This window comes from Dryobates pubescens, chromosome 16, assembly GCF_014839835.1.
Source record: "Dryobates pubescens isolate bDryPub1 chromosome 16, bDryPub1.pri, whole genome shotgun sequence".
Classification (NCBI taxonomy): domain Eukaryota; kingdom Metazoa; phylum Chordata; class Aves; order Piciformes; family Picidae; genus Dryobates; species Dryobates pubescens.
In genome coordinates this window covers 12622995-12638797 of record NC_071627.1, presented here as the reverse complement: position 1 = coordinate 12638797, position 15803 = coordinate 12622995, and the positions used below count along the sequence as shown (strand labels likewise).

At 45.5% G+C, this 15803-nt stretch overlaps 1 protein-coding gene across 6 annotated transcripts in view; it reads left to right on the top strand.

Moving 5' to 3' along the window:
• Nucleotides 1-15803, top strand: part of FBXW11 (F-box and WD repeat domain containing 11) — a 71074-nt gene that overhangs the window by 33929 nt on the left and 21342 nt on the right. For 5 of the 6 annotated variants that reach the window (XM_054168236.1, XM_054168233.1, XM_054168237.1 and 2 more), the window contains 2 exons: nt 7369-7431; nt 9042-9267. In XM_054168236.1, coding sequence (XP_054024211.1) covers nt 7369-7431; nt 9042-9267 — 289 coding nt within the window. Of the gene's footprint in view, nt 1-6896; nt 6938-7368; nt 7432-9041; nt 9268-15803 lie in introns of those variants that run through there. The other variant, XM_054168238.1, reaches the window with a different exon arrangement.

Sequence of the window (15803 nt, the reverse complement as noted above, 5' to 3'; positions counted from 1 at the left end):
TCACTAATTTATTTATTTATTAAAAAAAAGCATATTTTATCTTCTTATGTAATTAATGGAGAAGTATTGGAAGGAACCATTTTCTCTGGGCAACCCGAATGAGGTTAAACCTGGAGATATGCAGTGCTGTCTGTGAAGCCAAACATTTTCACTGACCAGACTTGAATAACTCTCCACGCCTTTGTGTGCTTTGATTTAGGCATCTTTAATGTCATTCCTCCCTTTATAGCCTAGGGCTATGCTTCAGAAGGCATTTTTTGAAGGGGTGACCCCTTGCTGTTGGGTTGGCATAAGCACAGTCTTGTCAGTGTCCTATTTTTGACCTGGCATTTGTAAGCACTGTAGTAGTTCTGCATTTCTTTGCAGGCTTGTATGTACAGATTTTGAAGGCTGTGATAAGTAAGGGATTTGTCAGGAAAAAAGTATCACAGTATCACTAAGGTTGGAAGAGACCTCGAGGATCATTGAGTCCAACCTGTCTCCACAGACCTCATGACTGGACCATGGCACCAAGTGCCACATCCAATCCCCTCTTGAACAGCTCCAGGGATGGTGACTCCACCACCTCCCTGGGCAGCCCATTCTAATGACCAGTGACTCTCTCGGTGAAGAACTTTCTCCTCACCTTGAGCCTAAACTTCCCCTGGTGCAGCTTGAGACTGTGTCCCCTTGTTCTGGTGCTGGTTGCCTGGGAGAAGAGACCAACCCCTTCCTGGCTACAACCACCTTTCAGGTAGTTGTAGAGAGCAATGAGGTCACCCCTGAGCCTCCTCTTCTCCAGGCTAAACAACCCCAGCTCCCTCAGCCTCTCCTCACAGGGCTGTGCTCAAGGCCTCTCCCCAACCTCGTTGCCCTTCTCTGGACACACTCAAGTGTCTCGATGTCCTTCTTAAACTGAGTGGCCCAGAACTGGACACAGTACTCAAGGTGTGGCCTAACCAATGCAGAGTACAGGGGCACAATGACTTCCCTGCTCCTGCTGGCCACACTATTCCTAATGCAGCCCAGGATGCCATTGGCCTTCCTGGCCACCTGGGCACACTGCTGGCTCATGTTTAGGCAGCTGCCAATCAGCACCCTCAGGTCCCTCTCTGTTTGGCAGCTCTCCAGCCACTCTGACCCCAGCCTGTAGCTCTGCATGGGGTTGCCATGGCCATGCAGCACCTGGCACTTGGACTTGTTGAATGCCATCCCATTGGACTCCGCCTGTCTGTCCAGTCAGTCGAGGTCCCTCTGCAGAGCCCTTCTACCCTCTAACTGACCAACATCTGCTCCTAACTTGGTGTCAGCTGCAAATTTGCTGATGACTGTCTCAATCCCCTCATCTACCCTGAGGGGGCATCCCATCAATGCTGATGAGTACTTCAAGGGTGGGTGTCAGGAGGATGGGATCATGCTTTGTTCAGTGACAGGACAAGGGGCAACAAGCACAAACTTGAACATACAAAGTTCCATTTAAACACAAGGAGAAACTTCATTAAGGGTGCTGGAGCCCTGGAGCAGGCTGTCCAGAGAGGTATTGGGAGTCCATCTCTGGAGACATTCAGAGTCTTCCTAGATGCATTCCTGTGTGACCATTTTTAAGGTGAACCTGCCTTGGCAGGGAGCTTGGACTCGGTGATCTCCAGAGGTCCTGTCCAGCACCTACCATTTTGTGCTCCTGTGTGATCCTTGCTGTGAGAGGAGTTGATTCACACCCTGGGCGGTGTATTAGCGGCTCTACGGCTCCGTTTGCTTTGCACTTCAGTATATTTTTGAGCCTCTCAGTAGCTAAATGAAGCAAAATCCCCTGCCATCCCTGATCAAGTATCAAGATGTTGTTAATAAACTTTGTTGAACAGGATTAGAAAGTGGTGCCCATTCCATCCTAAAGAGAGGCTTGCATTGATTTGGGAAAGCTTTAAACCATTTGAGATTCTTCTGGCTATATTGGAAGCAGGAAGCCCTGAGGGACACAGGCTCACGTCTTTCAGACGGTGAAGATGGTTCCCCAGCTTTCCTCCTTACTGCTGTGGTCCAGTTGTCACAGAGGATGGTGGATTCCTCTCCTCCTCTGGGTGAATGTGTAATTAATACCTCCAGCAACCCTTGTGCTGGCAGAGCTGGTTTCAGAAGGCAATGTAAGTATCCAGAGCATGAGCTTGATCTGCTGGGTTTGACTCCAAGATATCCAAGTAGGTATTAGTTGTTCTTTATCTTCTCTTTAACTTCAGAGTCAGCTGCAGGTGTGATTTGTTCGAGGAGGCCAGAGCCTGTTGAGCAGAACTGTGCTTATTAGTTTTCCTTATTTTGTAATTTTGACTCAAATTTCCTGGTACCTTTGCTAGTGAGTGGGAATCCTGTCCAAAATGAGGTTTTTAAAGGCTTAGTTGATCTTTAACTCAAATCAGAATCGCTGGTGCAGTCTCAAGGGTAGTGGGAAAGAGAAATCCTTGGTTTCTATCACTTTCTCTTTTATTACAGCCCAAAGCAGTCATTGAAGACTGCTGGTTTTTGCAAGCTAACACAGCTATTGTCTAGCTTTGTCCATCCACCCTTTGTATCCTGTGCATCCATTCTTTGGTAGGGAAGCCTTTCTCATCAAAGAAACTTAGCAATGCTGTCTGCTTGGCTACTCCTGCAGCTTGCATGTCTTGTCCCAGTTCCCAGGACTATTGCGATCACCTCTGTAATTGCTCTCTGGATACTGGAACTAAAACTGGGTTAAGGAAGAGAGCTGCACTGTGCAGTTTCTCCTCAGAGACAATTAAGTTACTAGAGGCACTCCCAGGTCCTGGAGCATGGTGGAAACTCTACCTATAGCAGAAACCTGGATGACACATGCAAGTTTGATAGGTTTCTGCTAGAAAAGCTGCAGCTTTTTTGGTTTATCTCCTGAAGGAGATGAGCCTTGCAGGCTGAGTGCCATTCATCTACAGAATAACTTGGGTGCTTTTGTCCCTAATGTCATACAGGTGTGGAACTGTGATGCTTGAGATGTCAGTTTTCAGTGCTACCAGGTAGCTAAGGCTCTTCAGTGAAACTCTGCTTTATGAGGTTTTAAAATAACTACCCTTTTTTTGGCCTTTGGGGATCTCTCCTGGTTGTTTTTCTATTGGAAGCTTTTCATGAGCTCCAAAGAAAATGAGCTTTCTGTAATTATTCTTGTCATTATCTTCTTCTCCCTAAGTAACTTTTGAACTTCTTTGCCATGTTCATCTGCATCTCACAGAAATCCTGAAGACTTGTGGTATTGTGGAGCAGAAAGACTAAAGAAAGCCTGAAGTGAGGTGAGGGATATGGGAACCAAACCTTGAGGAAACAAGCTTTTAAAATCCTGCAGCTTGTAGAGCAGTCTGCAAGCTTTGCTGCCATTGCTGGCTTTGCTGTTAGGCTAAAGACAGAGCTTTTCTCAGTGTGGCTTACTCATTTGGTTATAACAACGGCAGTGGAAAACATCTCTGCTTAGGCTCATTGTTATCACTCTGCTCCTGCCATTCCCAGTAGGGGATGGAGAATGCCTTTTCCAGGCTAATTAAGGAATGACAGCTGGTTGGAAATAATCTTTCTACTTTTGCAAGAGCTGTGAGCAGCTTTACAAGAATTTCTGGGGTGAAAAAATGAGCTTAGAAATGATTAATTGACACAATTTAGAAGTTCAGTTTCCATTGTGAGAAGCTGCTAGGCTCTTGTGGTTGTGGGGATGAAAAGTCAAGTCTGTGTCTTCCAGAATCTACAAATGCAGGTTGGTTGTATTGTAGGGGCTCATGGCCTTGCCAGAGAAGCTGAAGTCAGAAGTTGTCATTTGCAGCAGGTTTTGGTGCTGTTCAGCAGCAGAACTGCAGGGAACTGGAGTGAATTCCTGGTTAATGCCACTTCGAAACTGATTGGGAAACCCATTGTTGTGGTTTAACTCCAGACAGCAGCTAAGCCCCATTCAGCAACTTGCTTGCTTGCTCCCCTCCACTGTGATGGGGGAGAATTGGAAGAGTAAAAGCAACAAGCCTCATGAATTGAGATAGAGACAGCTTGACAGATAAAGCAAAAGCCATGCAGAGCAGCAAAGCAAACCAAGGCTTTCCTTCCCCACTTTCCATGGGCAGGCAGGTGTTCAGCCATCCCCAGGAAAGCAGGGCTCCATGTGTAATGGTGACTTGGGAAGACAAATTCCAGCACTTCCAACATCCCCCCTTCCTTCTGCCTCAGTGATTTATATGCTGAGCATGATATCATATGGTTTGGGACATCTTTTTAGTTACTTGAGGTCAGCTGTCCTGGCTGCAGCCCCTCTCAAGTTGTTCTGCACCCCCAGTCTATTGACTGGTGAGCTGAGAAACAGAAGAGGCCTTGACTCTGTGTAAGCCCTGCTTAGCAATGAGGAAAACTGAATTATCAACCTTGTTTCCAGCACAAATCCAAACCACTTCCCCATGCCAGCTACTATGGATAAAATGATCTCAATGCCAGCCAAAACCAGCACACCCACGGAGGTGACCAGAACAGGAGCTTTATGATGAGGGTGGGTGTGGTAAACAGCAAGGGACAGGTTGAGAGAAGGGAGCAGCACGCCAAAGGGGAGAGTTGAACTTGTAGATTCCTATCTATCTTCTTGCACAAGAGCTGGAGGCCTTCCTGAGCGAGGGCTGGTGACTCCAGCTGCTTGGAATTCTGAAATTCTTTTGCCAAGTGCTGTGTATGTGCAGGAGAGATCAGAGCTGCCTAATTGCTTCTTGCAGACAACAGGACAGGAGCCATCCAGTCATCTTTTAGTCTTCAGTCAGCACTTCAGAAACACAGTAGAGGCTGAGTTAGGATATTTGTGATCTAGGGAATTACACCAAAGGACAGAAGTAGAATGAAGTTTCTAGGGAGGGAAGATACAATAGGGAAAACAAGCTGCGTGTAAGGACACAGAACTGTTGGCATGAGTCCAGAGGAGGGCCACAAGGATGATCCAAGGGCTAGAGCACCTCCTCTGTGAGGGCAGGCTGAGGAATCTGGGCTTGTTCAGCCTAGAGGAGAGAAAGCTGGGGGGGACGTTAGAGCTGCTTTCCAATACCTAAAGGGATCCTACAGGAAGGCTTGAGAGGGACTTTTTGTAAGGGTGTCTAGCAGCAGGACAAGGAGGGATGGTTTGAAACTGAGGGGGAGCAGGTTTAGACTGGATCTTAGGAAGAAGTTCTTCAGTTCAAGGGTGGTAAGACTTCAGAACAGATTGCCCAGAGTGGTTGTGGATGCCCTCTCCCTGGGGGTGTTGAAGGTCCAGTTGTCTGGAGGTGTCCCCGTGGATTGCAAGGGGGTTGGACAAGAGGACCTTTGAGAGTCCCTTTCAACCCAAAGCAATCTGTGAATTCAGGAGACAGTTCTTAACCTACAACCCAGAGAAAGTTAGCAGTGGTTTCTGAGGTGTTTCCCAATAAAGGAGCAGAAGAAAGCAATGTCAGAGTCTTGCAGTGACCTACTGAAGGAAAGCTAAGTTGGGACTAATCTCATATCATGTGGGATTTCTGCTGAATATGCTGAGCCAAGTCATCTGGGTCTGGTGTTTTCAATGAGAGCTCCTGTTCCTTGCTCTTCACCTACAGGATTGATGCCTATATTTAGTCTCCAGCTGCAAAAGACGAGATGTTCCATCCTCATTTCAGGGCATACTAATTGAAAACACTGTTAACCAACCTGTAATCACTGTAATTAGTATTTCTACACACTCAATTTTAAAATAAAATTAAACTGGAAAAAAAAACCCCACTGCATAGTTCCCTGGGGTCATGTTTGCTTTTGTAGTTGAACTGGTGTGGGCCAGTTGCCTACTGCTAAGTCCGTGGCTGGTTTGTGCTCCCTCTTGTGGCACCAGGCAGTGGGGGAGCATCGTTGACACCTGGTTTGCCCATCCCTGGTGGTGCTGGTTATGGACACAATGTAGTTAGGAATAATTGGAATGGCCCCCATCATTTGGAAGATGTGGAAAGTGTGGTTTGCTTTTCCTGGGTATGTCTAGAAACACTGTGGGGTAACACAAAACCTTGCCTGCCTTTGTCCAGCTTTGGGTTCTCCACTAGCCATCCCCTGGCCTTGTATTTGTCATTGTCATGTGCATCACAACTAGGTAGGGTTAATGGCTTTTCATCACCCAGCGGACACAGGTTTTGTAATGGAATCTTTCATCCATGTGATGTGTGCTTTTTCTTACCTAACTGGAAGGCAGAAGAGAGTTCAAGGTAAATTTCAGACCCAGCAGTGGAGGAAGGCTTGACTAGAGGGATAACACTATCAATTTGTCCTGGTCCAACCTCTAGGCAAGAAGGAGATCAGGCAGTGAATGCTTTTGAGGGGGAACTGCCTTTTGAATGAGGGTGGATGCAGCTGTTAAGGGGTTAATCCATAATCTGTGATGGCAGTACAGGAATGGAGTGACTTACTCCATCATGTGTCTTACTTGAGAGTGGTGTTCCTCATTTTGCTGAGCCAGCTAGCAGAGGGGAAGGAGGCTGAAGTACACGCAGACAGTGTTTTAGGACATTCAGGCAGTTAGCTGGTGTCTCCTGGGCATGAGTAATGGGGAGGACAGGGCTGGTGGGAGGTTATGTGAGTAGTTCCTGCCTAGGTGTGGAATACCAATGAAGAGGTAGAAATAGCTGGTGGCTGTGCTATGGACAGCAAAGGGGAGTGGGTAATTAAAAAGGGAAGAGGAGTGAAAGGCTTTCAAAACCTCAGGTAAGATCTAAAAGAAACATGTGCAGCTGAATATTGATAGAAATTCTTACATCTCTGGTTCTCAAACAAAAGGGAAGAAAAGAATAGGGAGGAGCAGTTATGGTGTTGGGAGAGCAGGGTAATTAAGTCAGGGTGAAGCAAGACAGTGACTGCCAAGGGTTCTAGGCTGTGGCAGTGAGTTGCAGAGGTGGGTCCCTCCTTGTGGTGAGCTAGAGCTGCAAAAGAAAGTCCCATTCTGTTGCATGTAAGTAGTGTGTAGCAATTTTTATTTTCTTTTTCCAGCTAGCTGTATGCAATTTAACTTTGGCAGAAAGTGCTACTTGATTACTTTGACAGGTTTAATTACTTTGGCTTGAACAGGATGAAAGTGAATTTATTTCCCAGTGAGAAAAGTGTTGAAAGGCTGCATGAAAACCTGTCAAAGGAAATTGAAGAGGGGCTGGGGAGTTATCTTTACAGTAAATGGAATTGATAAACATGTCAGTTAGAAGGAGAATTTATTTATAATACCCAGGTTTTGTGGCCAGACTGCTTTGATCATTCTGCTCACTGGGAAAATGAATGGTAGCTGTTCAATTGATTTGCCTTTTCATAATGCTTGTAGAGCAAGGGTTTGCCACGGAAGAAAATAATCAAAGTCATAATTCTTCCTCTTTTTTTTTCCCCCTCCCCTAGAACACATCAGTAATGGAGGATCAGAATGAAGATGAGTCTCCAAAGAAAAATACCCTATGGCAGGTAGGACTTCACATTCGTGTAGAGTTGGCATGGTTTTAGATGCTTCTGCTTTTGGGAAGCCGAATCTTGCATCTGCATAATCATCCTTGTGTGTAGTTGACTGTATCATGCTAAAATTAGCTTAGCCTTCAAGTGAAGGCTGATGCTGATGAATAATAGTTGAGAAATTACAAGATCTTCTCAGATTTTCTAGTTTGTGCTGACCTTGAAAGGACAATCCTGCATCAGGGGATGGTTGGGAATACAGCTCAACCTCTCTGAGCATGGCTCTGTCAGTGAAAAGGCAAAATTCAGCACCTTGCCATGACAAGGAATTGCAACCAATTTGCTTTGAAGAAGTTAAGGAATATTTCAGAGAGCTGACAGTTGCTCCCCATCAACCCTGTTGGTTTCCTGAAGGGCTCAGAAGAGCCTGGCATCAGTCTTTGATTCTATTTACTAATTAGCAGTATGTCCTGAGGTGGTCGTCTTGTATCATCTTTATTTCTAGCTAAAGCTCCCAGGATTCCAATGATCTTTCTGTGTGGATGTCCCAAACATTGTCAGGAATTATTTGTCAAAACCAGAACAAGCCCTTGATGTTGTAGAAGTCTCAGTTTTCAGTTACAGACAAGTAGCTCAACACTGGCATGGGGCGTGAGGGGCCTCAGTTTTGGTGTTAATTAGAGCATTAAGACCCAAGTTTGATAGGTCTCTATATCTGTATTGTTTGAACTGCTGGAACCTGTGGCAGTCATTGGTGGAGGCTGAGTGAAATATGGAGCAGAAAACACTGGTTTAATCTGGAAAAGTTTGTCCTACAAGGAATTCGGTTCATAGAATCATGGAATGGTTTGGGTTGGAAGGGACCTCCAAAGGTCATCTAGGCAAAACTCCCTGCAGTCAGCAGGGACATCTTCCACTAGTTCAGGTTGTCAGAGCCTTGTCCAGCCTGACCTTGAATATCTCCAGGGGTGGGGCCTCAACCAGCTCCCTGGGCAAGCTGTTGCACTGTTCTACCACCCTCATGGTGCAGAACTTGTTCCTAACATTCAATCTAAATCTTCTCTTACCTAATTTCAAACCATCACCCCTGGTCCTGTCACTGCAGGCCTTTGTAAACAGTCCCTCTGCAGCTTTCTTGTAGCCCCCTTCAGGTACTGGGAGGCTGCTGTTAGGTCTCCCCAGAGCCTTCTCTTCTCTGGGCTGAACAACTCCAAGCTCCCTCAGCCTGTCCTCATAGCAGGGGTGCTCCAGCCCCTGATCATCTTTGTGACCCACTCCATCAGGTCCACGTCCTTCCTGTGTTGAGGGCTCTGGAGCTGGATGCAGTACTCCAGGTGAGTAAACTCAGAGCAGAGTAAAGTTACTTGCTGTTTAAATCATAAGAGAGTAAGGGAGTTCAGGTCTTTCAGTGTAAGAAGTAATGTAATTATGCACAAAGTTCTGGAATTGGTCTTTATCTATGGGAGATGAAATTTATATGACATGACTCACAGCTCTAAGAACGTGTTTTGAACTGTTTTGTTGATCATTTCTTTGCATCTTCTCACATTCCTCCTTGTCACACTTCTTGCAAAGCAGTTCCTTGTGATGCTGTCAAACACTGACGACTCCCTTTCTGCTCCCAGATAAGTAATGGAACCTCCTCCGTGATTGTCTCAAGAAAAAGACCCTCGGAAGGGAACTACGAAAAGGAAAAAGACTTGTGTATTAAATATTTTGACCAGTGGTCTGAATCAGATCAAGTGGAATTTGTGGAACACCTTATTTCACGAATGTGTCACTATCAGCATGGACATATTAACTCTTACTTGAAGCCCATGTTACAACGGGACTTCATCACTGCGCTACCAGGTAAACCAGTATTGATTTTTACAAGAGGTGCTTTTGGTTTATAGGTTCGTGGAATGGTCTTGGTTGGAAGGGGCCTTGAAGATCATCCAGTTCCAACCCCCTGCCATGGACAGGGATACCTCCCACTAGACCAAGTTGCTCAAGGTCTCATCCAGTCTGGTTTGAACACCTCCAGGGGGAACATCCACAGCCTCCCTGGGCAACCTGTTCCAGTACCTCACCACCCTCACTGGAAAGAATTTCTTCCTCTCCAGACTGAATCTCCCTTTGCCCTATCACTGCAAGCCCTTGTAAAAATATCTCTCCTCAGCTCTCCTGCAGCCCCCTTCAGGTACTGGAAGGCTACTCATAAGGTGTCCCTGGAGCCTTCATTTCTCAAGGCTCAGCCCCATTTCTCTCAGCCCCAACTCTGTCAGCCTGTCCTCTTTGTTGTTTGATACTTTGGATGTATGGAAACTCTTAAAAACCTCTCCAGATTTAATTAGTCTCCTGTAAGTAAAGTGATGCCTCCTAATCAACAGGAGGGTAGCTGCAGTCATTCCCTTCTGTGATTAATTGAGTTGGCCACTGGATGCCAGTGTTGTTCCGTGCAAAAGCAGCTTGAGTAGTGTATCCTGAAGGGTAGTTTGTGTTGAAATTGGAACCAAGTTGTCACAAAAGTATATCTGCAAGCTCTGGTCTGAATTTTCTTTTTCATACCACTCCACTAGGTGTAGAAAATACTACAGAGGTGTTTTCATTTGGGAAATCTTTATTACAGTTTAGTTTTGTTCAGAGTTTCTCAAAACTTAAATCAAAAGCTTCCTGCTAGATTCATAGAATGCCTTGGGTTGGAAGGGACCAAAATGATCATCTACTGCCAACCCCTGCCACAGGCAGGGACACCTCCCACTAGACCAGGTTGCTCAATACCTCATACAGCCTGGTCTGGAGCACAGAATCACCAAGGTTGGAAGATCTATGACCTCCCTGAGCAACCTGTTCCAGTGTCTCACTACCCTCACCGTCAAGATTTTCTTCCTAATCTGCAGTCTCAATCTCCCCTCTTCCATCTCAAAGCTATTGCCCCTCATCCTGCCACTACAAGCCCTTGTACAGGATCCCTCCCCAGCTCTCCTGAAGCCCCCTTCAGGCCCTGGAAGGCTGCTCTAAGGTCTCCCTGGAGCCTTACTTTCTCCAGACTGAACATATCTAGTATGTCATTTGTCTGCTCTTGCTACAGACTCCAGGGCAAAAACACTTGTGGGTCTTTATAGTCCACCCACGATTCCTTCCTTCTGTGGCCCAGAGACTTCTGCCACTGCTCAGTGTAAACCTCTATCAAGAGTGGAAATGGGAAATCTGTTCTTAGTGCTTGCTATGTGTATTTCTTCAGACAATTCAAAGCAGTAATAACCAGTTACATAGAGTCTCCAGCTTCCAGGCTCTTGCTAACTTGGATATATTTTCCATAGATTTCTGGAAGGAATTGTGTCCTTGGATTTTTGCTGCTGGGAAGAATGAGTCATTTGATTATTGGAAAATTAAATGTATGGACATTGCTTCCTGAGTGGGAAGTAAGCATGAACTGAGTGCTTGAAGTGTTCAGTTTGCCACTGATACAATAGCTCAGACTCACACCTGCAGTGGTGGAGTAGCCTGCAGATGTTTTCAAGAATGCCAAGACACAACATGAACACTGAGAGCAGATGAGGAGGCAAAACAAATCCTGAATGGAATTGGCAAATGGTCATTTTTTGAGCACAGGGGACCACTGAAGTAAAGTTTCTGTAAAGATTGGTCATGTTAGAAGCTCTGAAGCATTTGTAGACTTTGGTGTGCTTAGGTGGGTCTTGTGTGTGGTGGACTTCACTGGTTCCTGGGACAGAATGGTGCTTGGATGTTATGGGTGGCTGGTCTCACAAAACCTGAGGAATTCTACTTTTGGAGGTGAAGGGGAGAGTTTTGGCTCATCTGTCAAGCATGGTTGAAATGAACTTAGTAGTTGGAAGGTAATGAAGAGCATAGGGTAGGAGACTGGAAGTGATACAGAATTACAGATGTATTCTCTTAAAAACCAGGCTTAAAACATGAGAGAGAACTGTGAATGGGAGGTAGTGTCCCTTCCCCTCAAACCTCAGTTTCATATAAGTTATTTTATAGAAGACCATGCAGCTGAAAGTGTGCTCCTTGTTGGAGAGGAGAGCTGGCTCCTTCAGGGAGTGGGGCTGTTTCTTCCTGCTTGTTTTCAAAGTGCTGGATGTTGATTTCTCTCGGATTAACTGAAAGTTGAAGTGGCCAGTTGTAGTGGTTGTGTGCATGTGTGAGCTTCAATTACAGTTGGACTTTGTTTTTATACCTCAGGGCTGATATCACAGAATCACAGCACACTTTAGGTTGGAAGGAACCTGTAAAGGTGATATAGCGAGCAGCTACATCTGCAACTAGAACAGGTTGCTGAGAGCAGCCTTACCTGGAATATTTTCCAGGGATGGGGCATCTACCATTTCTCTGGGCAACCTGGGCCAGGGTCTCACCACCCTTAGTAGAAAAAAAATCTTCTTTGCATCTAGTCTGAATCTGCCTCATTTTGTTTCACACCATCATCACCCCTTGGCCTGTCACAACAGGCCCTGCTATAAAGCCTGTCCCTGCCTGTAGTTGCACAGTTCCTTCATATTGCTTATTTATTCCTAAAATGTTTTGGAGGTGCATAAGCTGACACTTATTTACACTACATTTGTACATATAAATATTTATGTTGTACCACTTTAGTTGTTTTTAAGAACTGTTCCTGTACTCAGCCTTCCTTGAAGGCCACGTGGTATGTATAAATTTACCCAAGAACTCAGTCTGAGCTGCTTGAAAGAGGTGTTCCAGCCCTCTGATCATCTTCATGACTCTCTTCTGGCCTCACTCCATCAGGTCCATGACAGGATGGAGCTTCCTGATGGAAAGTCATTTACTCTAAACCATTTGATGGCTTAAAATTACGTAAATTCCCAAAGCATTCTGTTCATGAACCATTTCCTGTCAAACTGCACAGCCTCTTGTAGAGACACAAGAGTTGGGCACAGAGTTGTTCTTTGACAAGTGTACCAATAAATCACAGAATGTTGGGGGCTGGGAGGGACCTCAAAAGATGATCCAGTCCAACCCCACCCCCTGCCAGAGCAGGATCACCTATAGCAGATCACACAGGAATGCATCCAGGCAGGTTGCATTTTGCTGGATGCATTTTCCTAAAGAAAATCCAGAGGGTTTATAAAGCTAAGTGCTCACTGTCTTTTAATGTGAAACAGGTATCTGCAGCTGTTTCAGGCCTTAATGTGTTTTAAACTTAGTCCTGACTCTGAAAGGCATTTCAAGTTCCACTCTCAAGCTGTACAGGTGTTAGAACACGGGGAGCAACCCAAAACCACAGAAGCACTCTTGGGTTCAAAGGGTGCTTTGCAGTGTAGTCTGAGTTCTCATCTCTCTTTTGGGGGAGGATAATCATTTATTTTGTTGCCAGGAGATGGCAGCAACAGATAAACTTGTAAAATATTCTTTCCTGCATGAACATCATTTGAAGGCCTTCATTTGTCTGTCACTTTCTCCCTTGGGAATGGCTCATTTCACACCTGACATGTTCATCATCTTTACATTTCAGAATCTGCTCAAAGCTGTGTTAGCAGCTGACATGCCAGCATGGCTACTTTGTCCTATATCCTTTCTTTCACTGTGTGGTTGAAATAAGTGCAGAGTTTCACTGCTCTTTCACTAAAAGCATTTCATTTTCCCTCATCTAAGAATGTCAGTGTCCATGTGATGATTGTTTTACTGCCTTATGCCAGTTAGGGAGGATTGCAATACTCATCTTTGGAATGAGAAAGACGTCCAGTAGGTGGGCACCTGTTCAGCACTGATCCTGTGGTCCCATCTTTCCTAGCGATAAATAGCTGTGCTTGGACCAGACTCTGCCTAAGGAGGGCTGTTCCTCTGGCTGTGCAGACAGTGGATTTGATCAACTTTGCATCATTGCTTGATGTTGAAAATTCTTCCTCTTCAAAATGTAATGTTGAACTGAGAAAATCTGTAGAGGACTCTGTTGTGTGCTAACAGCATTCTAGATGTACCAGACAGTGCCTTGCTCTGGATAGGCTGACCTGCTGCTGTTCAACACAAATGTACTGAAGTCTAAAATATCTGTTAGATCTGCTAAGCCATGGCCTGAGCCCCATTCTCACATGGAACCTTTGCCATCAGAGAGGTGCTTGCTCAGCAGAACTGGTTCTCTTCTCTTTTTATCTGGCTGTGGCCTTCAGTGTGCACAATGATTCAGCTTGTCTTCTTGTCTTGGCTCTTCTAAACTGTCTTGAAAATGACGACCTTACAATGATTATATTGACAGAAAAACCTTGAACTGTTTCAAAGCATGTAACACCCCAGTAAGATAGATGTATCTATGTAAAAAGTATTTAGAATCTCCAAGTTGTTACTTACTAGAAAGACTGGGCTGTAGCAAGCTGGAAGGTACTTTCACAATGCCATTAAATGCCTCTGGTGTTTTCTTCAGACTGCTGATGATGTGACAAAAAGCTGCTTTGAAACATGGAGGTGTTAGGAGAGAATTTGCTGCTTTGGACGTGGTCAGATTGGTGACCCAGCAGTTATTTGGACTTTGGTCCATTTTAGTTATTTGAATAACAGATATTGTTACTTGTATTGAAAAATGGGTTGGAAGGGACCTTAAAGATCATCTAGTTCCAAGCACCCTGCCATGGGCAGGGACATCTTCCACTAGACCAGCCTGCTTAAGGCCCCATCCAGCTCTGAACACTTCCAGGGAGGGGGCATCCGTGACCTCCCTGGGCTACCTGTTCTAGAGTCTCCCCACCCTCACTGTAAAGAAGTTCTTCCTAATCTCCATTCAAATCTCCCCTCTCCCAGCTCAAAGCCATTGTCCCTCATCCCATCCCTATAAGTCCTTGTAAAAGGTAAAAAGCCCTCTTGTAGCCCCTTCAGGTCCTGGAAGGCTGCTCTAGGGTCTCCCTGAAGCCTTCTTCAGGCTCAACAACCCCAACACTCTCACCCTGTCCCCATAGGGGAGGTTCTCCAGCCCTCTTACCATCTTCGTGGCTTCCTCTAGACCTGTTCCAGGAGCTCCCCCTCTTATGATGGGGGCCCTTGAACTGGATGCAGTGCTCCAGGGCGGGGGGGTGTCTTGGGTTTATAACCCTAATTTCTGTTGTAGGAGCTCTGCCTATTCTTTAAAGCCTTTTCATAGTTCTCTGAACTGCATTGAAGAAATGAACTAAAGCTCTCCAACTCCACGTGTTGGCCTCTCCTTTCCATTGCTGTTCATTTTTACTGAGGCTATGCCAAATTTAGCGTGCAGCAGAGTTCTGTGTGAACACACTTCCCTAATTCTGTAGGAATTAACAGGAGCTTCTTTGATTTTTCAGGCCTGTTTGAAGTCTAAAGGGGGCTGTCATGAGACAAAGTGGAAAATTGAGAAGGTCATCTCCCAGTTTGAAAGATTTATTCTTTTTCATGCTTGGCCAACTGGCATAAAGTTATTCACGAAAGTGAAGTTATTCTCCGTCTCTGACTTGGTGGAGTCTTGGGGAAATCAAAGTGGCAGCTGTCTTGGAATAGCCTAACAGATCTCCCAAGGGTTTTTATTGTTTTTTGTGTGGGACCAATGACACTGTAGTTGGAATACAAACAGGAAGAGTTTGCTGTTTTAAATGTAGTGCAAGTGACCATCTATGTATGTTACATTTACTTAGTTACAGTTATGTTTTCAACACCTCTCAGCAGGAGGGAAGAACTGGGCAAAGATAGTAAGCAGATGCACGCAGTGTTCTACCTGGTGTACCTCTTGACAGATCTCTGATGGTAGCTTGCTGTACCCATCATCTTTATTGATGTGCTTTTCCTTTCTAACAGCTTCTGCTGGTACCAACTTGGTGCTTCAGGGTAAGAGTTAACTGATATTTCTGGAATAAGCTCTTGTAGCACATTGCTTTACACAGACCTTGACCGGTGGGCAGGACCCTACTTCTTGTATACCTGGACTTCTGCTGGTGTGTAGAGTGTATTTAATATGTGAATCTAACCCTATCATGATAGGAAATTTGGGATCTTCTCAATGCTCATCAATATCTAAACAGTGAAGGTCAGGAGGATGGGCTCAGACTTTTCAGGGGTGCCTGGCAGCAGGTACAAACTGGAACCCAGGAGGTTCCATCTGAACAGGAGGAGAAATTTTTTGCTGTGAGGGTGCTGGAGCCCTGGAGCAGGCTGTCCAGAGAGGTTGTGGAGTCTCCTTCTCTGGAGAGACTCCAAACCCACCTGGGCAAGCTGCTGTGGGCACCCCAGCTTTAGTAGGGGACTTAGGCTAGATGATCCCCAAAGGTCCTTTTCAGTCTCCCACTGTGCTGGGGTTCTGTGCTCAAAGGGATTAATAAGCTGCTCTGGTGGCGGGCTTCTTCATGATGGCAGTCAGTGTTTTCCCACTCCACTATTAACTGTGCTGGTTGACCACCATGCATAGTGCTGCACCTGAGCAC